The sequence below is a fragment of the Crocodylus porosus genome, unplaced genomic scaffold, assembly GCF_001723895.1.
Source record: "Crocodylus porosus isolate Cpor-Errol unplaced genomic scaffold, CroPor_comp1, whole genome shotgun sequence".
Lineage (NCBI taxonomy): Eukaryota > Metazoa > Chordata > Crocodylia > Crocodylidae > Crocodylus > Crocodylus porosus.
In genome coordinates this window covers 52,437,063-52,462,870 of record NW_017728931.1, presented here as the reverse complement: position 1 = coordinate 52,462,870, position 25,808 = coordinate 52,437,063, and the positions used below count along the sequence as shown (strand labels likewise).

General features: G+C 47.0%; 1 protein-coding gene across 2 annotated transcripts in view; it reads right to left on the bottom strand.

Moving 5' to 3' along the window:
* Window positions 1-4,911: 4,911 nt before the first annotated feature.
* The window catches only part of SYNGR1 (synaptogyrin 1), a 42,191-nt gene continuing 21,294 nt past the window's right edge, over window positions 4,912-25,808 (bottom strand). The window contains exons 3-5 of one of the 2 annotated variants that reach the window (XM_019544952.1): window positions 13,069-13,306; window positions 10,607-10,752; window positions 4,912-8,047 (exon numbers count right to left, since the gene is read on the bottom strand). In XM_019544952.1, the coding sequence (XP_019400497.1) occupies window positions 7,829-8,047; window positions 10,607-10,752; window positions 13,069-13,306 (603 nt within the window). In that variant the 3' untranslated portion in view covers window positions 4,912-7,828. Of the gene's footprint in view, window positions 8,048-8,511; window positions 9,364-10,606; window positions 10,753-13,068; window positions 13,307-25,808 lie in introns of those variants that run through there. The other variant, XM_019544953.1, reaches the window with a different exon arrangement.

The following is a 25,808-nucleotide window of genomic DNA, read 5'->3' as shown; positions in this document are numbered from 1 at the left end:
GCCCCACTAAGTCGTAGTCGTTTAGTGCAACCAGGAGCGCTAGTTCATCCTGCTTGTTCCCCATGCTCCTAGCATTAGTATATAGGCACTTGAGCCCTGTGACTGGTGCTTTTGCTACCCCCTCGCTCCAAGTCCTAAATGGGGAAAGGCTAAATAATTCCACCTCTTATATTAAAAGCTAGCCAAAGAACTCTCCAGAATTGTGACTGGTGTGTCCTGATGTGCATGACAGCTGGCATAAGGGATGCCACAGCACTGGAAGGTTCAGGGAGTGGCATATTTCCCCATGTAAATCAGGGAACATAAGCAGGATCCACCTTGAAATGTTTCTCACCCGGGACAGCGCATTGCTGGTCAAAGTGGAACCTTTCCTGCAGCTTTGGCCCATCAGCAGTCTTTTAATATTTCTTTAATGACATTTTGTAGGCAAAGTCTTAGGTTCAGAGACATGAAACTCTGTTTTAAGAATAATAATTAACCTCATTTCTTTGAGGGATCTCTGTGGAATATTGGCCAGATGATTCCAACTCTTTCTCTGTAAATCTCCTGTATGGTGTCTGACTGCAACTCCTCCCAAATATATGAAGAGTTCAGGCCATTCTCTTTCATCTGGAGCACAAGAAATTTCAGTAATCTAAACAAAGGAAGTTCATTGCTTCTAAAGACCTTTATTCACCTTATTGATTAATGCTATTTCCACCTTTTATTCATGTTCTCTCCCCATAGTAAGTCTTTTGACAGAAATCACTGTGCTGTAGTTCATAGCCAGAACCGATCTGAAGAAACAGGCTATTGGCCAGTAATGCTTGCTGAAGTCTCAGAGAATAAATCCATGATCCATTGACTTTCAGGTCTATAGTCATTACAAGTTCCCTCTTTCATGGTGTGGCTGAAGCTTCAATCCTTCTCTCATTTTCGCTGCTGTTTTTCAAAATCTTCCCCAGTGCTTCTTTATCTTGTAAGAGGTAAACCCAATCTGCATACAATATTTCAAGTGTGGAGGGGTGTTGTTATCATAGAATCATAGAAAGAAGGACTGGAAGGGACCTGTAAGATCATCCAGTCCAGTCCCCTGCTATGAGCAGGAGGTAATGGACTCAAATGAACTCAGCAAGGTGCTTGTCCCGCCTCCTCTTGAACACCGCCAGGGATGGCAACTGCACCACCTACCTGGAAGTGCATTCTAGATTTTGGTTACCTGTACGGAAATGAAGTTTTTCCATATGTCTAGCTTCTTACTTCCTTGGAAGGGGGGTTGCAACTGTTCAAGGCTTGGCCATAACCACCAGATCCGTCTTAGGACCTTCATCTTCCCCCTTCCTCTGGGATGTGTTGATGTTTTTTAGAAAGCATCATGATTTTATTGAGCCAACAAGCTGGTGAGGGTTCTGGAAAAACACACCCTCTGAAGGAGTGCAATGGTAGTGAGACAATCCTGAAATGGTACTGCTATGAGCATTCAGGATGTTTATCCAGGATAATAGCTGAGAGGGATGCATTCAAATGTCATCCCATAATACCTTCAGCCTAGCCAATACACTCATTGTCATAATGAGTTTCAGAGAAGATTTTTCTTCCCTGCTTGCAGAGCATGGAGGTGAAGGTCAGGGAGAGAACCACCTTTTTGGCAAGGCTGCAGGTTGGGTGACATGAAGGATGTACCTGTCTGGCATTATCAGGCTGGTTGCCCTTATCCTAATCCTGTCCTTAGTGCTGCCAACCAATGCAAAACTTGCCTGCTCGGGGGGCAGGACCAGACAGTAAAACTTAGTTCCTCCCTAAGACTTTTCTCAGCCTACCCCTCCCACCTGCTGCCTGCATTTGTTTCCAGGCTCAGAAGCCCATCTTTTCTTTCTGCCTGTATAGCCAGCTACATTACAGCAACTGCAGAACCTCCCTCTTTGCTGTATTAGAAAGCCAGGGATGGAGATGCTGCTGTGCAGTGCTGATACACAGGAGTCAATGGGCAGCAGCTGAGCCTAAAGGCATCTGCTTCAGTGCAGGCTGAAAGAAAGGGAAAGCAAAGGAAGCAGAGAAAAGAACAGATCTAGAGTGAAGGCATGCTGGATGGCAGCTCCCTCCTCCCAGACATGCTGGAGAAGGGGAGAGGGAGCTGGTGCCACCCCAATTTGTATGCCCAGAAGAGAGCCCAAAGTAACAATACCACATGTGATTTTGGAAGGATGGAGTGAATTTTAAGCCCATACTGATTTTTTTTTTTTGCGGGGGCGGGGAGCATGGGGAAGGACACAACTGTTTTTCTCCACGTTGTTAATGGCTGCAGATCTACTGAGAGTCTCACAATACGTCAAAGCCTCTGCTCCTGCAGACTGGTGATTACACAAGCTTTTCAGCTTTCATTTAAAAATAAAAGTAGGTTCCCAGCCTTTGTGGCTGCAGAGAAAACCCTGACAACATGACCCCTAAAGGTACAAAAAACAAAGGGCAAATAACAATTACTTTGATGTGTTAAAAACCTAGCTTTTAACCGGGATCCAGGGGACTGGATCATTCTTTCTGAACGCTTGGCTTGGCAATATGTTTGTCTTGATGAGTTTTTAGTTCCTGGCTTCAGTACCTCTGACATTTTTCCTGGGAAGGGAATTTTTGCTACCAACATAGCTGTCTGGAAACACAGGAGGAAGCCTTTCCCTAAACAAAAGTGGGTCATGGAGCAGCCCTAGCTAGCTCAGTGAACAACTCCAACTATGGCCCCATGGGAAGGGATGATGCAAATGGTTGTACTGGATGTGAGGAAGCTGCTTGGCTCAGGGGTCTAGGAAATGAAAGCTTTCACCATCATAGCCCTTCTCTTGACTGACCACAAGGAGTGGGGACGAGAGGAAGAGGGGTATCTCTCAGATATCAGGATGAGGGTCTCATTAGAGATGAATAGATGAGCATTAGGGAAGTTTCAGCTCAAGAGATGCAGGGTGGCAACTTGAATTTTATTCTTATCACATGGAAGCTGGTGGAAATCAGACACTATTTGTGGAAGGATATTTACTACTGGAATCCGCTGTAACCTGTGGCTTATGACTATTTTTAATATTTAATTATGTTTTTAAATATATACCCTGTTAGCAGATTGAGTAATGGTAATGTGATGGATTAATACAAAGACAGTATGTCAAGATAATCAACACTACTATTAAACAAAGAAAAAGTAATTCTCAGGATACAAAGGGAGAAAAACCCAACGTAGCTGTGTTATGGTTTGTTATTTTCAACATAACTTTATTAATAAGAGACACCAGTAGTTACCACCTTCACTTTGTTAACCACAAATATACAGGACGTCGTAAACACAGGTGCCAAGAAGGCAGGGTTCATTGTCATCTGTTTCAGAAAAACATATTGGGTAGGGGCAGAGGTGGAGGGACATTCAGGATCAGACAGACACCCTGGGGATCCTGTATGCAGCAGGCCATCCACTAGTCATCACATATATGTATATATGTATAGCTTTATATTATACATCTTTTTATATATATATAATATATATACTATACACAGGCAGTAATGCTGCAGGGGAGAGGCAGAGAAATCCAGATGAAGTTGTAGGTGCCACAGAGACAGTGGGCTTCTCTGGAGAAATGGTTTGTATATGCTGCATGAAACAACCTAGCTGACCTCCAGGACTGTTTAGTCCTCTCCAGAGACTGAGATTAGACTCCTCAGAGGAATCACCCATCTGTCCTGCATTCCCAGGCTCCCCACCCCTTGAAACTTATGAGAGTATAAGGTGCTGGCAGTATCAGGTACAGAGGCTCCCTCTGGCTGCTATGGAGTGGCTGGGAAGAATAGGGGGGGGAAGGGGGGATGTATCATGAATCAGTGAAAAACACATGTTGTGGTGCATAGGCCTTGTGCCCTTGGTGCTCATCAGGAGACTGCAGCAACTAGAGCTAGTGTGAAGCTCTTGCCTTCGCCACCTCCTGTTGAGAAATGGCTTCTAACTTGAGTCTTACTTGCTTGGGATGCATGTGCACAAGGAGGCCAGAATTCCTACCTCACTCCCAGTGGGACTTGATCAGCATATATGTGTTGGCAGTCCTGCCAGAGAAAGCCAATAGCAGCCCAGAGGAAAACACTTGCTAGTCGTTCTTAGAAACCCTTCTGCTCCTTCTCCTACCCTCTAAGCCCCAAGCATCTGTTTTCTCCAATCCCCCATTCTTTAAGGATGGGGACACATTAACACTGAAAAGAGTTTGTCTGTTTCTATCAGGCAAAGGTGAAGATGCTCAGTGAAGTGCCAGAGCAGGCCTTAATAAGGGCCCATTTGCCATGGAAAAAAAATTGTCTGACAGAGAATGAAGAGATGGACAAAGAGGTGGAAAATAACCTGAAAATCAGCTTGGGGGTCTCAGATTTGTGAGGAGCTGGATAGAAGGGAAATAAGGACTCCCTGCTGGCCTACTTTAAATAAATTTAGGGCCCCTGCATGCTCCAGAGGAAACAGGGAGGTTAAAACAGTCCCATGTTACCCTCCAAAAAGATAACACATTAGGGTCTAAACCAGAGTTGGGAAAAATGCAGCCCATGGGCTGGTTGTGGCCCTTCAAGCCATTCTATTTGGCCCATGGGGCTCCTAAAATATTTAGAAAATTAATATTTATCTGCCCCAGCTGCCTGTCATGTGGCCCTTGATGGGTTGTCAAAACTCTGTATGTGACCCTCTGCCCGAAATAATTGCCTGACCCTGGTCTAGATTGTAAGAGTGAGGGACCTGGTTTATCCCATACCCTTGCTGGGGGCAGACCTGTCTCTGGTCTCTGACAAGAGTGAAGGGAGAATGCTTGGGCAAGAGCTTCATTCCCGAAGTTATGATGGGGTTTTGCCCTGCCTTCTGCCACCCTAGCCAGAACAGATGCATCCAACAAAAGAAGAAACACTTTGTGAAAACACTTCGGGTCTCTACCCTCTCTGGCTCCAGCCTTCTAACTTTCCCTTCAGGGGTAGATAAAAAAGGGACCTTTCCCATATCTGTTATGAATAACCCCTTGTGACAAAGCATACCCAAGCCTAAATATTAGGCTGCTGCAAGAAGACTGGAGGAATTCCCCCCCAAACCTATTTACAGTATTGCTTTCACATGGGACCATGGAGTGAGGGGCCTGCCTGGTTCCTTTGCGCTTCACTTGAAAAGGGGCTGTTTTCCTCTCTAGCCATTAGCCATGGACAAGGTACAGCAAGTTACTGGGAAGGGGTGCCAATGGCATGGATCTGTAGACAACACACACGTGTATACATAGATCAGACCACAGCTGGAGTCCCAGCTCCCAGTTGTGACAGATTCCTCTTTCCACACCTTAAATGTGGCAGTGCCACGGGCAATTCAAAGAAACAGCCCTTTAAAGTCAGACTGCAGACAAAAACAGCTGTGCATATATACATGGGAGGGTACTCCTTATAGTTTCTCCTACCCCCATTACAAGGCTGCATTTCCATTTCCCTTCCTTCTCCAGCTCAGGGAGGTCAAGCCATGTTGAGGGAGGGGAGATAGAAACCCAGATGTGTTACCTTGCCTTCTCAGACACCTGTTCAACTTGCAAGCCTGGCAGGAGCTGGGGGACCTGACCAGGCTTGGGTCAGCATCCTAAGGACAAGTGCTCTTCACTCTTAAGGGTGTATGGAGGGTGAGGGTCCGTGCTTGGCAGTGCTGCATGGGAGATCTTGTTTCTGCTCCTGATTCTTCTCCTTTGAGCCAATAGGGATCAAAAACCACTGTGCAGCTCAGAGAAAAGATCTGGCTTTAGATCCTGGCTTCTCATTTTCTTAGGATGCAGTTACAAAGAGGAGGTGGATGAGGAAGGCTACTGCAGTTTAGCTCTGACTGTGGACATACTGTTCAGGAGTGACCCCTCCTGGAATAACCAGCACCCTCCCAAAGCTGAGTATTTATTTTGAGAGAGAAAAAAATCACCTAGACTCTGAAAGAGTGCTCGCATGAGCTGTTCTGCAATATCAACTGCAATGTAAGCAAGACCTCAGGTCACCAAGTCTTGGATGCTCAGCCTTGCCCTCCTCTCCAAAGAGCTATAAGCATAAGTTAAGCTTCACCGAGGGGAAAACTCAGCAGGGTTCCAGCAGGGGCAGAGAAGATTCTCTGGTCAGCTCACCTAGTGATGCTGCTGCCCCAGGCTACTGTGATTTGGGATAAGCTGGGGCACAGGCCAAAAGGCCAGTTGTTGCGGGGAACAGGGATCTGACTCAATGGGTATCTCCATTCAGGAGGGATCATAGGCCAGCTAGCAGACCCAGCAGTGTGTTCCCACTCCCCCCAGTTAGAAAGACAGTGGCAACGATGCCAGAAACATTCTTTCTAGTGACAGAGAAAACAATGGGCAATCCATAGGCCTATAGATATGAACGGCTACCTTGTCTAAGTTGTTTTTTTTTCTCCTCACAACTGTAACGGGACAAAGACCAGGATTCCTAGGACTGCTGCCAAAGTTTTCCATCTGGTTTCAAATTGGCTTCTCCCAGAATCAGCCCAGTTATTTCCTCTTCGTTTCATGTGAGTTTTAATTCCCTGGGACAAAGGTAAAGGAAGGGAGTTCCTGACCATATCTATTCAGGCACAGCTACTCCTCACTTAATGTCATGGTTACATTGTTGAAAAATGCAACTTTAAGTGAAATGACGTTAAGCGAATCCAGTTATGTCATAGTAGTTACCTAGCAGGCGGCAACCAAACATTATAACCAAACTTTGCGCAATTTTAAACAAGTATGTTTTCCAATAGATCAGTGATGTAATAACAAAACATTAACTGGGATGACGTTAAGTGAGGAGTACCTGTATCTAACTCCTGCCATACTGAGACTATGGCATGGTTCAGGGGACTCCCCATGACAGTATTTTCCCCCTGCCCGGTTAATGGCAGTAGTGTTGAGCCATGAGGATGAAAAAACACCTTGCCTCCATCACAAAGGGGTTTGGAGAAAGAGGGAGCCTTATGGCACAGCTCCTCCAGCCCAGACTACCTGACTTCCTTTGTTAAAATCTGCAGACAGGTCTGTGTGGTTTCTGATTGTACCTGCAAATTTGACCCTATTTTATCTCTCAGTTCCCCCCCCCAAACTCTCATCCTCAACACTACTCCTTCCCACACTCTCTAAAAATAAAGCACTCCCATCTCACCAAACAGTGCCATATTGCCTGTATATAGCGTGGTGGGGTAGGGGGAAGGGTTTTATGACCCACCCCATGTCTTGGACCTCTCCATCCCCTTCTGTGGCATGCCTGCATGCTCACTCCCCCCTTGACACTTACACACTGATCCATGCCCACAGCCAATTCCCCCCACCCCCACATGCCTGCACGTGCACTCGTACCTCTCCTTTGGTCCACTACACATGCACCAACCCTACACCTCCAAGCCCCCTGATAATCTTTGCCCTCTGCCTGCTTGCACACACACAAACACACCATCTCTCCCCTCCTGTCTCCACCTCTGGAGTCATCTCACCCACACGTGACTACTCTCCCTTGCCCACCAAAAGGGTAAGCTTCATGCCTGCCTGTCACTGGCTTTCCTACAGGGAGGAGGGAACACTGGATGGGACACAGAGAGGGACATGCTCTGGAACTGACAGTTTAGTTCAGGTGCAAAAACTGTGTGGGAGACAGGGGAGGGGAAGGAAGTGCTGGATTCCTTCCTTCTTTTCTTTTTAAAAACAATAAATAAAAAAAAAGACCCAGAAGGCTGGAGTGTGGCCGAGGGCCGCCTGTGGCGCTGGTATGCACATCTGTTTTGCCCCTCAACCTCTTGCCGGCAGTGGGAAGGGGGCAGAGGGAGGAGGGAGGGGGGAGCACCGGTGGCTCAGTAGCTCTGTGTTTGGTACCCCTGCGCCGCAGTGTCGAAAGCATCTGCTGGAGGGGGCTGCTGGTATGTCCCCACTGCATCCGTTGCATCATCCTCATTCGTGTAGGGGGCATAAGGCATGCCGGAGTCCTGGCTTGGGTCCGTGTAGTCCTGGGAGAAGAGGGCTGAATCGGCGCCAAGGCGGTATCGCTGGTATGCCAGAAATGCCTGGCCCACCTTCATGTTGGAGGGGGAATGAGAGAGACAGAAAGCACAAAAGAGAGAGAGAGAGAGGTGGGCAAAAGGGAAGGGGAAGCAGACCCAGGAGAAGAGAGAAACAAAAGCTGGGTTAGTAGTGGTTAGAGATTAGTGCACAAAGCATGTTTGGAATCACTGGTTAAACAACCCCAAGAGCAGGAGACTCAGTGCGGCCCCTTGGAGATCCAAGCCACCACCAGAGGAGAGAGACAGAGTCAGCCAGGGAAGCTGGGACTCCAGTGGTCTGCATGTGGCTTCCAGTTGGCCTTTGGCATGACTGGCACAGACTCTGAATGCCTGGATACAGACCTAGAATGACTGAGGTGGACTCCATCAGGTCCATCTCAGAGGTTTCATGACCCAATCCATCTTAGACACCTTCAGGCTCCAGAAAACTGCTGGGGGAGGTGGGAAATGGGTCAGTAGGAGATAGCAGCTGATCCTATTACCCTGTTCATTGCCAGTCATCCACTGGATGACCAGAAGTGCTGCCCAAATCTACAAAACACAACACAGATCTTTGGTGGGTAGAGTGGGGATAGTGAACGGGATGGGAAGGCAGACATTGTCCATCCAGGAGTTTGGACACTGCTCAGCCTGGTTACTTCTCTCTGCCTCAGATGCTGCTTTTGGAAAGCTCTTTGGTGCAATGAGAACATCTGGACTGGATGTGGTTGTCAGGGATGGCACGTCCTCAGCCAGCGTGGCAGCCTCCCTACCCCTGTCCAGCCAGGAATGAACAGCTTGGTAACCCATGGACCACCCAGAGGGAAGTGGACACAAAAAAGGCAGAGGAGTTAGAAGAAGACAAGATGGGAGAGAAAGGACCATGGTGGAGAAAACCCTTATACTGGCTAAAATGTTAAGACTGAGGAGATGCCAACAGAAAGGCACACTGGTGTTATTCAGCATTAGTCAGGTGCAGGGGAGTCACGGAAGGAAGGGAAGAAGGAGAATCTGCCACTTCCAACTCGCCACTGGAAAATTACCCTCTAAAGGGACAAGTCAGTCCCACTCCAGTCCCAAGGCATATTTCTTCTCTCTCTCGATGCTCTTGGCTGCACTGCCTTTGCAGCATGCAGCTTTATTCTCCTTCCCTTCTCTTCACCCCTGACCTGGAGCAAGAACCATTGGCAGTCTGACACCTCCTCTCCTCCGGGCACCCCTCCCCGCAACTCCCCCATGAGGGGAAGGCACTAGGGTAGTAGTGTAGGGGAGCTAGGGAACAGTGTGTTGTATTCTTCCTGAAAAGAAATGTCTCTGAACCTCTGGAAAGCCAGAATTGTCAAGGAGCCCTGTGAGGAGAGAACGAGGTGGAGAGACGAGTCAGCAAGAGAAAATCAAATGCAACCACCTGAATGAATCAAAAGCCCTCTATGGAACAGGGCAGGTGGATCCCAGCATGGTATGGACAGGATCACCCACAAGGCATCCCTCCCTCCAGCCAAACGGAGAGAAGAGCTAACCAGACAGGATGCCCCACCTACTCATGAAAGCCTCCCATGTTGCAGCTGCCTTTCCGTGAGGCTGAGGAACACTGGTCCTTGGGCAAAGACCCCTCAGTGCCACTCTGAGTGCCAGGCATCGCTTAGAAGAATGTGGGAAACATTTCTTCACCAGACTGCTCAGGAGGGCAGACCCAGTTCTTTTTACCACTGCTTTCCCCTTCCCCACTTACAGCCCCTTTTGCATTAAAGATGAAAAGAGACTGTCCAAGAAGAGCAGACTTGGCTGAGCCACAGAGGCATCTGTTCAACTGGACTGAGGAGGTTGTCAGTGCCCTGCACCTCTGAGTTTGCAGGAGGTGCCTGGATGCCCCTGGCATAGCCTTCTGGAGAAAAGCCATGGCCTGGACATCCACAGGAAGCGAGACTTTGCTTGTGTCCTGTCTTGTTTTGTTCTGCCTCTTCATTTCAAATGAAAAGTCACCTAGCTCCTTGGATACACAAAAATTAATGGCAGTGGGAGGTGGAAAAAGAAGGAAAAGCAAGCCTCAGGGGAGGTCCCAGAAAGGCTCTATCGCCTTCTTTTTACAAAATGAATACATGAACTTGGGCAGGGGGCAGGCTAGAGAGTGAGAGGAGGAAGAGAGCACACCCTCCTAAAGAGAGTTGACCAGCTCCCCCTTCCCCCACAGAGCTGGCTTAGCTCCTGCTCATGTCAGTGATGCTGTCAACACACAAGAGGAGATGCAGCCTCTGCATTACTTATAGTATGGTCCCCACTGCTAAGGTATCCAAGTGCCTCAAGTGCACTTTAGATGTAGTCTTCCTCAGAGTCAGAGAAGCTGACTTGTCCAGGCAGTTAGCTGTGGACTTAAACCCCAGTCTCCCAGCTCATCTCCCATTACACCTACCTTCTTCCCTTCTACTTTTCCTCCATCAGAAGCCACATTAGCCTCTGTGGATGTACAGGTTGGAGCCAGCCCCAGCTCTACGGGGCTGACCTGATCCTACCGCACTGGAAGAGTCTGGGCACTCCTATGCAAGGGACTTGTGATGAAAAGACCATGCACAGGGTCACGGCCGCTTTACTCACCCAAGTGAAGATAGAGAAGAAAGAGAAGGTGATGGCTGCTCGGGCTGCGTCTGCCCCTTCATTCAGAGGGTTGTACTCCTGCTTTGAAACTTGCCATTGGTTGGCCAGGAAGCAGAAGCCAACAAACCAGAGGAACGCCCACAATCCTGGGAGAGGCCACCATGGAAAGAGAGAGAGGGGGACAAGGGGAAGGGGAAGCAGTAAATAGAGGCCTTGCAATTCGCCAGCAACTTCTCTCCTGCCAGGTTCCCAAGGGTGTTACAGGCAGGGCTAAATGCTGACTGTGCAGCTTCCCCTAAAATCAATGGAGTTGCATAGGATAGGGGATTTACCCGAGGGCAGGGCTGCCACTTTCCAGGGCAAGTGTCTACAAAGGGTGTGGTTTGGTGAGAAGGTTTTATCAGCATAAGCTTGGGAGGGTCACATGACTGGCAAATAACACTGTGAGCAAGTCCTGCACCAATGAGAGATCGCTGGAGCCAACCCAAAATGCAGCTCCTCTGCACCAGGCATGCTGCACAACACTGTTTTGGAAGGACAAGTGAAGAGCAATCCTCCAAAACACACTGCAGAGGAACTGAAGGCAGTCAGCCTGCAGCTACACAGCCTGGGATTTGCTCACAAGACCAGAGCTAATACCTTCCACAAGGTGCACAGGCTCCTTAATACCCTCTAATGATTACCAACAAAACCTCTCTTTTATATCTCTTCTAAAAGATGAGTGATGCATACTGCTCATAGGCAGAATAGCAGCATCCGCCCTCCCCCATGGGAAGGATAGATGAGAAAAGGAAAAGCAAGAGAGGAGTGACTGGCATGGAGGAAGGCAGCTGAACCACTATTCTCCTGGGGAGTCTCAAGGGAAGATAAATGAGCCAGATCAAAAATCTAGGTGTGGGGAGAAGCATAGAGGCTACAGACTAGAAAACTGAATGCGGCCTGCAGTGGCTCCCTTGGGAAGCCCCTGAAGAACAAGTGGCTTATTTGTCTGCTTTCAAGGATGGGAAGCAATGGTCTCAGTGTCTCAGTGTCCCATCACCGGGGAAGCTGTTCTGGGTCTCATGGGGGGAAGCTGGAAAGAAGTGAAAATGACAAAAAGAATGATGGGGAAAGTAACGTGAGAAGGGAGATGTGGGGTGGTGGGCAGGAGAGGCAGAGGGAGCTCTGAAAGGGAGGCAACTGAATCTACTGTGAAAGACGGAAAGAAGGGCAGAGACATGGGGTCTGTCTACCCTGCTTTCCCAGTGCTCCAGGGCACACTGCTGTCATGCTCACCTCACCCATAGGTGCCCTTCTCACAGGCTCCAAAGCCAGAATGAAGTAGTGAAGTTGCAGTGAGGGGGCACCTTCAGCTGTGGCTCCCTGCCTCATTTCCAGATGTGGTGAGTGCAGAGGGGGGTGGGTGCATGTCCTCAGAAGCACTTCCCCACAAGTGGCAGGAATGCAGCAGTGTGCAAGAAAGGCCCCTTCTTGTGATGCCACATAGCCAAGCCCTTCAGTTGCAGTGCCAGGTGCACACCCACACCTGGCTCTCTGCAGCCCTAAAAGATTAAAGGCCCCTAAGGACATGGCAAACAGGTCATGGATTAGAACAGCCCTGGGTACTAGTGCATGGACAGAGCTCTGCAAGGCCCCAGAGCACAGAGGGTGCAGAAGCAACTTGGAAGGAATTTATTTTTTGGAGTATTTAACATTCTAAGGGGTTTTATTTGTTGGTTTTCTGTTTTATTTGTGCTTTGTTTGAATTGGAAAGAGAGACCTCTTTGGTACACAATTCATCACCTTCCACATGTTCAAATAAGGGTTGAGGGAGATCCTATTCCAGCTTTCTCATCTTCCAAGGAGACCCCAGAAAAAAACAATGAAGCCCAGGCTTGATATAGCTAAAAGAAAAAACAGCGGGGACAGGGAAAGAAATCTTTTCAGGCAGTTTTTATGCACCAGAGGAGGAAAGTAAAGGGGGAAGAACGAGATGTTTTTCACCTTGTCAAGTCATCTCTAAGGCCTGTCAACAATGACAAGTTTGCAATATGCACATCCACCTACATCTCCTCCAGCAGATGATGAACCCCTGAGCTGCCTCTGGCAACACTATCCCACTGCAAGCCACAATGAAGATGTTCAGAGGGAGGGTCAGAGAGAGGATCAGAGAAAACAAGGATGGAAAGAAAATAAGTGGAGAGTAGGGAAAAAAGAGGAGGGGATAAAGAAGGGGGAGAAAAGAGGAAGGAGAAGGAAAGAAGAAACTGGGAGAGAAGAAAGGAAGGCAGAGGCAGGGGTATAAGGAGGAGAGGGAAACATAGGGGGAAATGTGGAAGATGAAGGTGAGAAAGGGAGGAGGAAAGAGGTAGGGAGCCCACTTGAAAAGCTTGCTGGGCTCAAGATGACTGGCCAGCTGGGTCCTCCCCCTTCCCCAGCTCCTGGTGGAGAGAAGTGCTACACCAAGCCTCCAGGAAGCTCACCGGAGATTCCAATGTCTGAGAGCACTGCTTTCTTGCGGTCCTTGACACTACTGATCTGTGGGAAATACACGTCCAGAGCCAAGTAGAGAAGGCAGCTGAGGAAGGCGAGGACCCCCACGGTGATGCCATAGTTGCAGGCGTTGTGGTTGTGGTTGAAGATGCAGTGCTCTTCCTTCTCGTCTTGACGGTTTGTGTAACCTTCGTTCACGATGCAGCCAAAGACGACAATGGAGAACACCTGAGGAAAGGGTGGCAGCATGAAGGTGAAGACAGCACTGGCCTCCACTGGCCTGACTAGGCACAGCTAGTTTGCATGTCCTTTCCTTTCCTGAATTGGGAGGCTTACCCACTAGCTGGTCTACAGCTAAGGGGAGATTTACTGGAGAAACAGTAACATTATTTTTCAGGATTAACTCAAAATAGGACATGCTTAAAAGCTGATTTTTTGTCACTCTATGCTGAGCAGAAAGGGAGCAGTTTCTGCGTGGGAGAAAGGTGACCTGCACCAGACTAGCTGCAGATGTGAACTCAGACTGATTTCATTTTTCCAGTTTTGTGCTCATGTGCACCAACTCTGAGTTACACAAAGCCTAATATCACTTCCTCTGCTGCCATTCACCCACCCACCATCTCCCTTGTTCATTCATTATTCCTACCATGCATTTATTCATTATTTATTGCACCTCTCTGTGACTACTACTCTTATTCTCTCTTCCCCACTCATCCTCCCACTCTCCACAACTCTTATGCATTCTCTTAACAATCCTTCTGCTCACTTCTCCATATCCTTTCTGTCCATCAACTTTTAGTTGCATCCTTCCATAACTCTCCATCTGTTGTCTAATATGCCTGCCCTATCTCTTCCTCCCTTCAGAGATATAATCTATCCCTAGATGTAGAGTTTGCAGGCATCTGGGGGCAGTTCTGCATCATGGAGACTCATATAGCATACTAAAGACCCATGCAACATACATTCACCCACAATACCACAAAATGGCAGCACTGCCTATTCCATTAATCCATCATCATTCTTGGTGTGCTCCTTTTGTTTATCCTCCTTTCTGTCCATTGTACCAATCCTTCCATCTACTCTGTAAAAGTAAGCCAGTCACCTAACTGTACCTATTAGCCATGTCTACATGGTAAACTCATTGTGCCAAACAGCAGAGCCCTCAACCATCCTGCACTCTTCTGCACAGGCTGCCTCATAAGCAGGAACAAGTATAGCCATGTTCCCATGCTTCAAGAGAATAACTGGTATTGCTGAGAGGCAGGGCCGATTAAGTCATCCCTTATGCTAATTAACGTGCTTCCAGTTCTACCCTGATTCTAGTTTAGGAGCAGAGCTTTGTTTGCAAAAGCCATCACTGGTGACAGTAAGTCTGCTGCGTAGACATCACGGACATTGTATCTTTGACTAATGTCTAATGGAGTAAATCAACCCCCCAGAAGAAGAGCAAATGTCAATGTCTGGCCCTAGCTAACACAATCACTGCATATTCTTTTAAAATCAGGGGAAAATTAAGACCAAGTTCAGGTACCAATTCCATTCTTCCAATTGTCAGATTAATCTTCATTCACAAACTAAATCTTTTTATCATGCTGTACGACCTTCCTCTTTGATATAGCATTTCAGCCATAACCAGGATGTCTTGTAACATCTTTCTACATAGGAGCACAAGAAGCACCATAATTGGTCAGACAATCTATTTGGCAAGTAGTAGATCCTTTAGAGGAAGTGCATATAAACAGGACATGTCTAGAGGAATCCATCCCCTGTCATAACTTCCCTGGCATCAACTGTCATGAGCATAGGGATGCCAGGATATATCCTTGATTGTTTATTTATTAGCTCTCAGTTGGCCTGTCCTCCAGGAATCTGTCAAATCCTTTTTTGAACCTGTTTGTACTACCTGCTTCTACAGTCTCTGGTGGCATGAATTTCTACAAGTTAATACATGCTGTGTTAAAGAAGTAGTTCTTATTGGTTTAAACTTTCCTCCTGATCATTTTAAGGGGTGACCCTAGTTCTCATATTCCAAGACTTGGTGAATAATAGTTCCCTATTCACTTTATTTATACCATTCATGATTTTATAGACCTCTTTCATATCCCCGACTCAGCCTTCTCCTTTCCAAATGGAAGAGTCCTAGCTTTTTTAGTTTCTCCTGGTACAGCAGCTGGTCCATTCCTCTGATAATTTTTGTTGCCCTTCTCTGTATCTCTTCTTATTCCAATACATCCTTTTTGACATGTGAGGACCAGAGCTGATCACACTATTGAAGATGTGGTGCACCATGGATTTATTTATACAGTGGCATGATGATGTTTTCCATTTTGTTTTCAATTCCCTTCTTAATGACGCCCAACATTTTATTAGCTATTTTGGTTGCCGCTGCTCATGTAACTTGCAGTTTTAATAAACTATCTACAATTAATCTATGAGCTCTTCCTTAAGTCATAACAGCAAAATTGGAGCCTAGGACCGTATATATACAGTTGAGGTTATATTTCCCAACATGCACTACTTTGTGCCTATTAATGTTGAAGTTCATCTGCCAGTTTTTTGCCTACTCAGTTTTTGAGATCTTTCTGCAGCTCCTCACCATCAGCTTGGGATTTGACTACTTAAAATAATTTAGTAAAATCTTCCAGCTTTGTGATTTCACTACACACTCCCCTTTACAGGTCATTTATGAAAATGTTGAATGAAATTGGCCCCAGTTCCTGTGGAACCCCAGAATGACTTTCCTCCATCCTGAAAAATAAGCATTTAGCTCTACTCTGTTTCCTATCTTGCAACCAGCTTTCCAATCCATAAACACACTTTTCCTCCAATCCCATGACAATTCAGTTTTTTAAGAGCCTTTAGGTAAGTGACCTTAAAAGATTTTTGAAAATCCAACAATATTATATTAAATGGATCCCCATTGTACACGTTTTTGTTCACATTCTCAAAGAACATCAGCACACTGGTGAGACAGGATTTCCCTTGACAAAAATCATACCAAGTCTTACCCAGCACATCATATTGTATTATCATATATACCATAAACTCCCTCTAGAAGAACCCAATTATCCCAACTATAGCAGCACCTCCTATAGCAACCACACCAGGGAGAGAGGAAGATTCCCAATTCTCCAGCAGGACCTCATAATGGCATTTTGTTAGCCTGGATGTCATTCAGATACTACTGGTGTGAGTGCCAATGCAAACTTAAATCTAGAAGCACCCTCTGCTCCCACAGATGAAGCTCCAGGCAAAGAAAAGTGATGATCACCGAGGTGCAGTTAGCTAGCAAAGATAAGCCAGGGAGGCCAATCCACAGGAGATGACCAACTAAATATCACTGATATGATCCAAGTACCAGGAACACTTTCATTTTTGCCACCACAATGGACTAAGAAAGCAGATGCTGGTGCGCCAGGGTGAGAATTAAAAAATGGGTAATTATTTCCAGTCTAATACTTGTATTAAATCGGTCATCAGCATGGCTGGGGATCTTTAGAGTCACAGCACTGACTTCTGCTACTAGAGTTAAGAAGGCAGGAGGTTGTCACCCCTATGCAGACCAGCATTAGAGGGGGGTGATATGCACACATGTGCACACACACACATTTTGCTGCTGAGTTTCATAGGTATTTGCTGACAACAAAGGAGGAGTGAGACTCAGGGACCTTGGCTTCCATTCAAGGCTCAGAGGAAAGTTTTCTATAGTAGGCAAAATCTCTTCTGCTCTTGCTTCCCCCAGTCTGACCCTTGTCCCCCATTGCCTGGTCTAGTCCATTCTCTTTCCCCACCCAATCACAGTTTCTCACTCATTCCCCTTGTCTCTAGATGCAGACACCTTTCTCTGTCTAAGCCTCTATCCTTCAGCTCCTTGTCTCTTCTGAGTCTTCCCCTCATTGGTTCCCATACTGACTCACTCACTCACCTACCCAACTCCCACCTCAGCTCCTTGTCCTAATCTCCATGCCCAGGTAGCTTCAGACTCTGGTCCCACTCTCCCCATAAGGCTCCTTGTTCCACTCAGCTCTTTCCAGTGTCTTTGCCCTCTCCCCAGTCAACCTCCTGCTTTCTCTGCCTTCCCTTCAGGTAGCATTTTTCCTCTTTACTGCTTGGACACCAGCAAAGGAAAGCACTCAGGCCATCTCCATTGCAGCACTGTGTCCTAGCAAAGGTGCCATCAAGCATGACCCATCCCTCCCCCTCCTGCAAGCATACTTTAAGCCCAGGAATGGAGCAGTGAGTCATTCCAGGGCTCTCCACCCATGGTTGCTCTGGAGACCCTGGTCTTTGGCAGGCTTGAGAGTAGCTATTAGGGATGACTCTGGAGAGGCTTCACTGGCATGAGAGTGTGAAATTCTCTCTGCTCTTTGTTTCTGTGCTAAATGTCACCACAGCACTGTCCTCCTGCAAGTTATGGGCTGAAGCCTTTCCAGTGAAGGGGGAATCTTCAGAAAGTTTAACTGCTAAACTCCAACGGTCTCTATATGTGAGAAATGCGATTTTTCAAAAAGCTTTAAACTTGATGGAAATTGGGTTGGTGGCAAAAGGCTTTTTTTTTTTTTGACAACAAGAAGACTTCCCTCTCCCTCAAGTCCACGCTTCAAAGTTCAGATAGGTTTCCAACCAAGTTTGAAAGGTTTTTTCCACACAGAAAAAACAGCATTTTTTTCCCCCCTAATCTTGTTCTTGGAAATGGGTGAGCCACTCTTCCTCTTACTGAAATTGTTCAGGGAAAAAAACAAAACAAACAGCCCTTCAGCATGGAACATTTTAGCCGAATGACTTACCTCTGGCACAGGTTTAAGCAACTTAAAACAATAAGGGGAATAACATGGGGCAGCTCTTACTATAAGCAGTACCCATCAGTTCGGCTTATCATAGAATCATAGAAAAATACAGCTGGAGAGGACCTCCAGAGATCATCTAGTCCAACTCTCCCACCAGAGACAGAATCATCCCTATCCAAACCATCTTGTACAAATCCACTGCCTAACCTATTAGCAAAACTACACAATCAACCCTGACACAGCCACAGGACATAACACCCTAACCTGCCACAGGTAAAGCAGGGGGACAACAGCAGGCAATGTCCTGCTGTTAAAATATGCTTGAGATCCAAAGAAGAGGACCATGTCCCCCACTAGAGGAAGGCAAAGACTCCCACAGTCTATACCAGCCTGACCATGGAGTAAAATTTATTTCTGACTCCAAACAGGGCAATTAGTCTGACCCTAAGTGGAGTGGCAAGACCCTCCAGAAACCTCCAGGTTTAAAGCTTCAGCAGGAGCAGTAGCACACCCCAGTTTAAATCCCCAGCCTTGGCTGCAGCTAACACCCAATACATCTAAAGAAGGCAGAACAAAAAATCAATATGCAGTAATTGTCACAAGTTCCTATCATGAGAGAAAGCTAGCAAACATTTCGGCATGACGTATGACTCAGAGAAATCAGCCAGAGGCAATGCTGGCATCCAGGTGACCTTGGAATAGGTGATAAAATGGGAATGTCCTATTCTCCATATAATCACTAAGGAAGCAATGGGTAAAGATGCATGAGGGATTTACTACAAAGTGAATTGACTTCTCTTCAAAATAAAAATGGAGTAGATGTGCAAGACTGCACTTGGATAAATCACTCTCTCTCAGGGAAAAGTTGCCCCTTAGTAAGCGAGGAGTGAATTTCACCAATGTAAATTACACCAGTCTACCAACTTTGTATCTACTCCCCCAACCAATTTTATCCTGCAGATCACCTTGGTTTACAGACAGCTTGTGACATCCAGCCACCGAAGGTCCAGAGAAGTGGACAGATTTTATCTCATTTCTTCCTTCTGTTAATGTATGCTTGCCCTTTGCAAAAATTATTCAGTCTTAAGATTTCACAAGACCCATCACTACCTCTATTCTTTTAGGCAGTGTGTGTTGCAACTGTGATTTGCCAAGATACTGGAGCCTTTCCTTTGAAGGTGATCTGGTAAGACTTGCTCATTCTGTTGCTGCCAAAGGCACAGCTTGCTGAAAAGCACCCAACCTCATGCTAACCAGCATAGATTTCTCAGAAACTTCAGTTCCTCTTCCAAGTGGAACAAGCCACTGCAAACACATACCAAGTGTGTTGGGCACTGGCTACCCAGCTCTTGTCAGTGCTTTTCAAGGTATTGGTTATATTCTATAAACTAAGGCTGTGCGAGGCTTCGGACCCTGCTTTGGATCAGGAGAAGCTTTGGACGCTTCGGCATCTGAAGCAGTATGTCTGGATTGAAGTGCTGGCTTCATTAGGCTTTCCAAAGCAGTTCAGAGCTTCCGAAGCGCTTTGGAAAAGCTTTGGAGCTGCTTCGGAGATCCAGCTGTAGGGTATAATGGGGAATCAATTAAATATTTATAACTTTGCTGTTTTTTGTCTGATTTGGATGAAGCTTGCAAGGGTGCTGCCTGTCAGCAGGTAGGGGGTGCAGGGTCCCAGAACCCCCCTACACTGATCTCCTTGACAGCTGGCAGGCTTCGTGGCCGCAGCAGGGGCTACTACCGCTGCAGCTTTCACCCTGCTGCACCTTAACACACGCTGTCACCCATGTCACAAGTTTTGCTTGTCCGCAGCTCGAGGTGTAGTTTCCCCCAAACCCCTGCACTTATCTCCTTGAAACCTGGCAGGCTTCATGGCCTGAGCAGGGGCCACTACCCCTGCAGTTTTCAGCCTACTGCACCTTAACACACATAGGGTCATCTACGTCATGAGTTCTGCCTGTCAGCAGCTTGAGGTGCAGTTCCCCACAAACCCCTGCACCAATCTTCTTGAAACTTGGCAGGCTTTGTGGCCTCAGCAGGGGCTACCATCCCTGCAGATTTCACCTCCATGTGGTGTAACACGCACACGTGACATGAGTTTTGCTTTCACGAATTTGGGGTACAGTTCCTATTGAATAGAATAATTGCAATTCCTATTCGCACCCCCAAACCCCTGCACCGAGTTTCACCCAAATCAGACAGAAAGCAACAAAGTTATAGATATTTTATTGATTCACCATTATACCCTATGGCTGGATCCCCAACGTGGCTCCAAAGCTTCAGAGCCACTTCAGCTAGATCAAAGCAGAAACCCAGGACGGAGCTCTGGATCTGATCCCTGACATCTGAAGCAGCCGGATCCGAAGCCGGATGGAATAGCTGCCTACTTGCACAGGCCTACTATAAACCCTACCTAACCTAGGACTTGGAAGCTGAAAAGGCCATCTCTTTCCCTACTGTTGAGATCAGCTGATACATTCCTTCCAACACTGCACAGATGTAGTGCGTATCTCATGGCAGAACTAATGGCTATCAGCTTTGAAATTTACTCCCTTTGCTGGTCTACCACTGCCCTTGTTAACTGACTGTTTGGGTCAGCATGTAGCAAGGCTTCGCTATATATCTACGTATTCCATGGTTTGTGTCTAGGACTAGGTCTTTTTAATCGCTGGCACAGCTGGGCAGCAGGGAAACCAAGAGTTGTCACTGCCTCCAACAGGTATCATCAATGTACTGTCATATAATTATGTGAATGTGCCCAGAGGCTTTGGTGACGGGTGCATAATAAACCACTGTATGAATAAATAATACTTGTGAGAGCCCAGATTTTTCAATCTTCAGAACAGAGTGGAGGAACACCTAATCCCTGGCAGCTAAGTGCTATCAGAGAAGGTGGCTTATTTCTTATTTAACAACCTTCTTGGACAGGTCATGCATTTTGCATTTGCTTGACTGTATGATCTCAGTTGATATGCTCCAGATACCACAGGGATGAGGACAGGGTATAAACATCTGTATAGATCATAAAGTAAATACAAAAGAACTACATTAACACAGCATTAAAGTTCACAGCTAAAAATGACAAAATGCCAGAAAACACCAAAGAGATTATAGCTTTAAATTATACTCTGTCTGGTATTTCCGGGTCTAATGTTCATGCTGTTCTCACAGGGTAAGTCAGGAGTTACTCCCCTGAAATCCATGGTGACACACAGGTGTGAGTAGAGAATCAGGACTATTATTCTAATATTATAAAAGCCTAAGTCTGTCATGTTTTATTCACACTCTGATTGGCTGATGGAAACAGCCAGAGTGCTCCAAGCGTGGGGGAGCGCCACCATGATTCCAAAGCTGCCCCAAGGACTTGACAGAGGGTGGGGGAGCCGCTCCCCCACCCTGGTCCCTGCAAGAGGCAGAACAGCGGAAGCATGGGGCGCTAGCTAGTGGCACTCCATCCCAGCCCCCACTCCCCCCCACCCCCAGTCATTCTTGATGGGCAATTGGCTAGTTCTAATATTATAAAAGCCATTGTCTGTCCGTCTGTCCGTAACACTTTATTTGCACTCTGATTGGTTACCTCGGCAGCCAATCACAATGCTGAATGAAACAACCAGAGTGCTCTAAGAGCGTTCTGGACAGGAGGCGGTGGCAGCACACCTCCATGACAGAGGGCACGGAGCAGGGGAGCAAGGCCAGCAGTGCCTCCCGCGCCCTGCTCCCTGGGGGCAGCAGCGGCACAGGGTGGCTGTCCGAGGGGGACGGCAGGGCAAGCTATCCCCTCCTGCTCCTGGCAGGTAGCATGGGGTGGTGACGCTCTGTCCCTGCCCACCCCCCCACCATTCCTATTCACACTCTGATTGGCTGACAGAAACAACCAATCAGAATGTGAATACAGCGTTCTGACAGGAGGCAGTGAGTGGCAAAGCGTGCACCATGATGGTGGGGAGACAGGGAACGGAGCGGGGCCTCGGAACGGAGCACAGCTGGCCTCACCCCCTTGCCCTGCTCCCCAGAGGCGGCAGTAGCAGCGGCAATGGAATGGATGAAATGGGGGGTGGAGGCCAATGGAGCTGGGCCCCCCCCTTTCCTCCTTGTAGGCAGTGAATATAGAAGGGGGATGCCTAGGCACCCCCCTCCCCGCGCTGCTCCCCTGATGCGGGGGGGGGGGAGAAGCAGTGGTCCCAGGCCAACACAGAGGTGACGGGGGCAAGGGAGAAGCAGGCCTGAAGCAGGGGAGAAGCCCTGAAATGGAAGGTGGATGGCAGTGGCCTGGCCTGGCCCTGAAATGGTGGCAGGGAAGGTGGGGGGTTGGGCCCAGCACTGGCCCCACAACGGCAGAGGGAGGGGGCATGCTGGGCTGGCCTGGCCCCAAATGGAGGGTATGGGAGGCGAGGGGAGGGCACGCTGAGCCAAGCCTGGCCCGGCTGCATGGTGAAATGTGGGAAAGATGGAGCGGGCATGGCCCCAAAGGTGGCGGGGAGCCGGACGAAGGCCTCTGTCCCTACCTGCACTCCCTACCCATCATTCTTGACAAGCAATTGGCTAGTATCTCATAAAATTACAAAGAATACAGCTAACAGCAACAAATGGTTCAGGAAAACATATTTCTGTTTTTGAGTTTCAGTTGAGTACTTTGGCCATAACTGTACTGCCAAGGCCAAAGGCTCAAGAAGCACCCAATATTTTTTTTTTTAATTATACTGAGTTTTCTGAACTCTCCCTACTCAATTCTAGGAGGTAGAGGGAGAGAGAGATGCTTGCTCACCCTAATTTACTGAGACAGGTGGCTTTGGTTTTGGCTCCTGTGGGAGAACCTCTTGTCCACATATATGCCTGTCTTCTAACCAGCACTTTATTCTATCCACAATCCCCAAATCAACTTTCTTCCTCAGACCCTACATCAGTTCTGTCCCCATCCCTTAACCATTCCACATCAGCTCTCCCCCATATGAGGTCCACTGGAAATTCATGAGACGGCTGGAGCTTCTCACTTGGTTGCCAGCCTGGGACCAACCCCACCAAACTCCGGTCACTTGTGAAGAAGTCACAAGACTTGACATCAGTCACCAGTTTCCCTGCATCTTGTTCTCAGGTACCATTTGTGTTATCATACAATGGAGACCAGGACCTTTGCCCCTAGACATAGTTAGGCGCCTGCAGCTCTTCCTCTCCATCTTGCCTTACTGTCAGACCCTGCTCTCCCTGAACACATGGAAGTGAGGGGCAAATCTAAAAAGAGTGATTTTAAATAAACATGCCTACAATAATTTAGTTCATCTAGAATTGATGCATTTTACCTTTTTTGAAACTGCTGCAAGGTTTAGCAGAGGTATTCTATAAACACACCCCTAAGAAGCACTTTTGTACTTACTTACATATAGCACAAAATATACATAATATCAGTCTAAAGCCATAAGTCTCATGATTTACCATATTGGGCTGGAGCCCAGCAAAGTCAACAGCTGACACTGTGTTGGGCCCCAGCAGAGTTAACAATGTTTAAAGCCATAATGGCCCCATACCTCAGCATTGCTTAGCATGAGTGTGTACTCCAAATACCCACCCCCACAAAGGATCCATGTGCTAATTAGTTTCCCACTCATTCCTGAAACCAGGTATTCCTGTCAGGAGTCCTGGGACCCTCCAAAAATGTATATGCAAATAAGGGACAGGGCAACCTGGTCCAGCTCCACCCCATGAAGAGCAGGGCCACTCTATCCACGTGTGACATGCTGAGAGAAGGGACAACAGAAGGATTCTGGATGAACTGTTTGGGACCCATTTGGTGATGTTTTCCAGACATTTAAGGTTGGTGAAAAAAACAGGAATAATTAGATATGGGAAAGAAAGGCACAGCTAAGCTGTGGGAGTGAAGAGGAAGTAAAAATGTATTCAATGTAGTGGCTCACTGTGACTTATGAGAGCCAGAGCTGAGGGGGAATGAATGCAACAGGCACTAATATATATCTTATTCATATGGGCTCTACTAACTTATCCTTATGGTAGATTCCCATCAGCATCTCAGTCTTTTGGCTAAAATCAAATGTAGCAGCATTTTTAGCACCAAGGGAAGGGTGTCAAGGCTGGCTCTGGCCTTCCCAATGCCAGCCTGGCATTGCAGTACCTCCAGGCCCAGTGCCAGCTCCCTTCTGAGGAAAAATGTACTGCCTATTTTTGTTAAGAGGCACAAAAAGAAAGTTTCCTGTTAATATGTTTGTCCAATATGGGCCATGTGTCTTTTAGTCATGCTTAGTGTTGACTGCATTTAATCAGCTTCATAGGTGGTTTGCATTACTGAGCACATGCTGCTTTTGGCAGCAGTTTAATGACAATGTATTCAATAAAGTTTCTTCATAGACAAATGTAAGATGAGGAGATTTTCCCCCCCATGCTGACACGGAGGAAAAAACCTCATCTTGTATTTGAGTAAATATAGTACCTCTGTGATTCCTAACTGGGTTGTTATGCTCAATCCTGAAAAAAACTTACATGCCTGCATAGCTAAGACATCACATTGTCTTCCCTAATTATTTATGTAAATAAATGATCCAAGTTGGGTTGGGCAGGATTTGGGTTCTGTCAGTTCCCCCCATCACTTGCATAAGTCCCTCTCTCATGTTCCTACTAGGCATGTCTACACATTCTTTAATGAACATTTAATTTAATACTGCGCGTTTAATTTAGTACTTGCTTAATGAAGTACTAACTAAATGCACTGTAATGCTGGTGAACACCTTTTTAGTGACACTATTGTGCAGTTGCCTAATAATACCATGCAGTAACGTATTAGCGCTGTCCAGGCTGTGACGTGCTACTGCGCATTAAGTGTCCATTGAGAAGGAAGAAAGAGAAGAACGTAGGGAAATGTAACTGTATAAACACAAAAACTGGCAAAGGGCTGAAAGACAAGGGCAGCACTTAAGCTGCACTGCATTCAGTTTTATATTAACTTGATTTATAAACTGACTGTGTTTCAGGAACAACCTTGAGTGGTCAAGTGCTCATCCTGTACTATAAGTTTTAAGGTACATATTTTACTGAAAAACAGTACATATTAAGCTACCTATTAAAGTAGAAAATGGGGAAAGAAAACATGAAAACTGGCTGAGTTAGCACTGCATGAACTAGGTTTTGCAATTACTTTTTTTTTTTTAAATAAAGAAAGAGGAAAAAAAGAAAACGCAGTTGGTTGATTTGCAAAGCTAACAAGCTCTGACAGTTTTGCCAGGAAACCATGTCACCTTCCTACTATGAGGCTACTTAGCTTGCAGTGCTTGCAAATGCATTCAGTCAACAAGCATCCACTGTGAGACTGGCAAACTATTTAGGCTCAGCTCTTGGCAACATCTCAGGGGCACACTGAAGCTATTTTGCCCCAGAGGAGGGAAGTTCCTGCCCACATGGGGAGACTGTTCATATGTTCCTTACTCCTAGCCCCTCCTGCACACCTGCATATGTGCTGGGCAGAATATGATACCCATCGGGCATCTTCATAAGGGCTGGACAGAATCTGATACCCAACCGATACCCGTCTGGCACTTGTTAAACAAAAACCATGTGACTTAATTGTTCCCTCATAGGAGCTTGTAGACCAGCACAGCTTTCCTGCCTGTGCTGGAGTGTCTCCTGATTTACACAGGCACACGAGGGTTAAAAAAGGCAAATACAGCTCTCCCAGACAAAGCCAGAAGCTCCTGGGAAGTTGTGAGACTGGTGTTACTCTGGGCCTCAAACAGTCTCACTTTGTCTTGGCCAGTTCTCTTCTTAGATACCTGGTCAAAGGTTTGTCTGTACCTAGCAGCCCCACTGGAGCGGGTGAGCCCATTTCAGAGCCCCGGTACCCTGTAATTCTCTTAGCACATCCAGCTGCATAACAGTACCAGCACAAAGAGGGACTTTAGAGAATGACAGTGCTCAGAGGGACTCGACACAGCAAAGACTTGAGA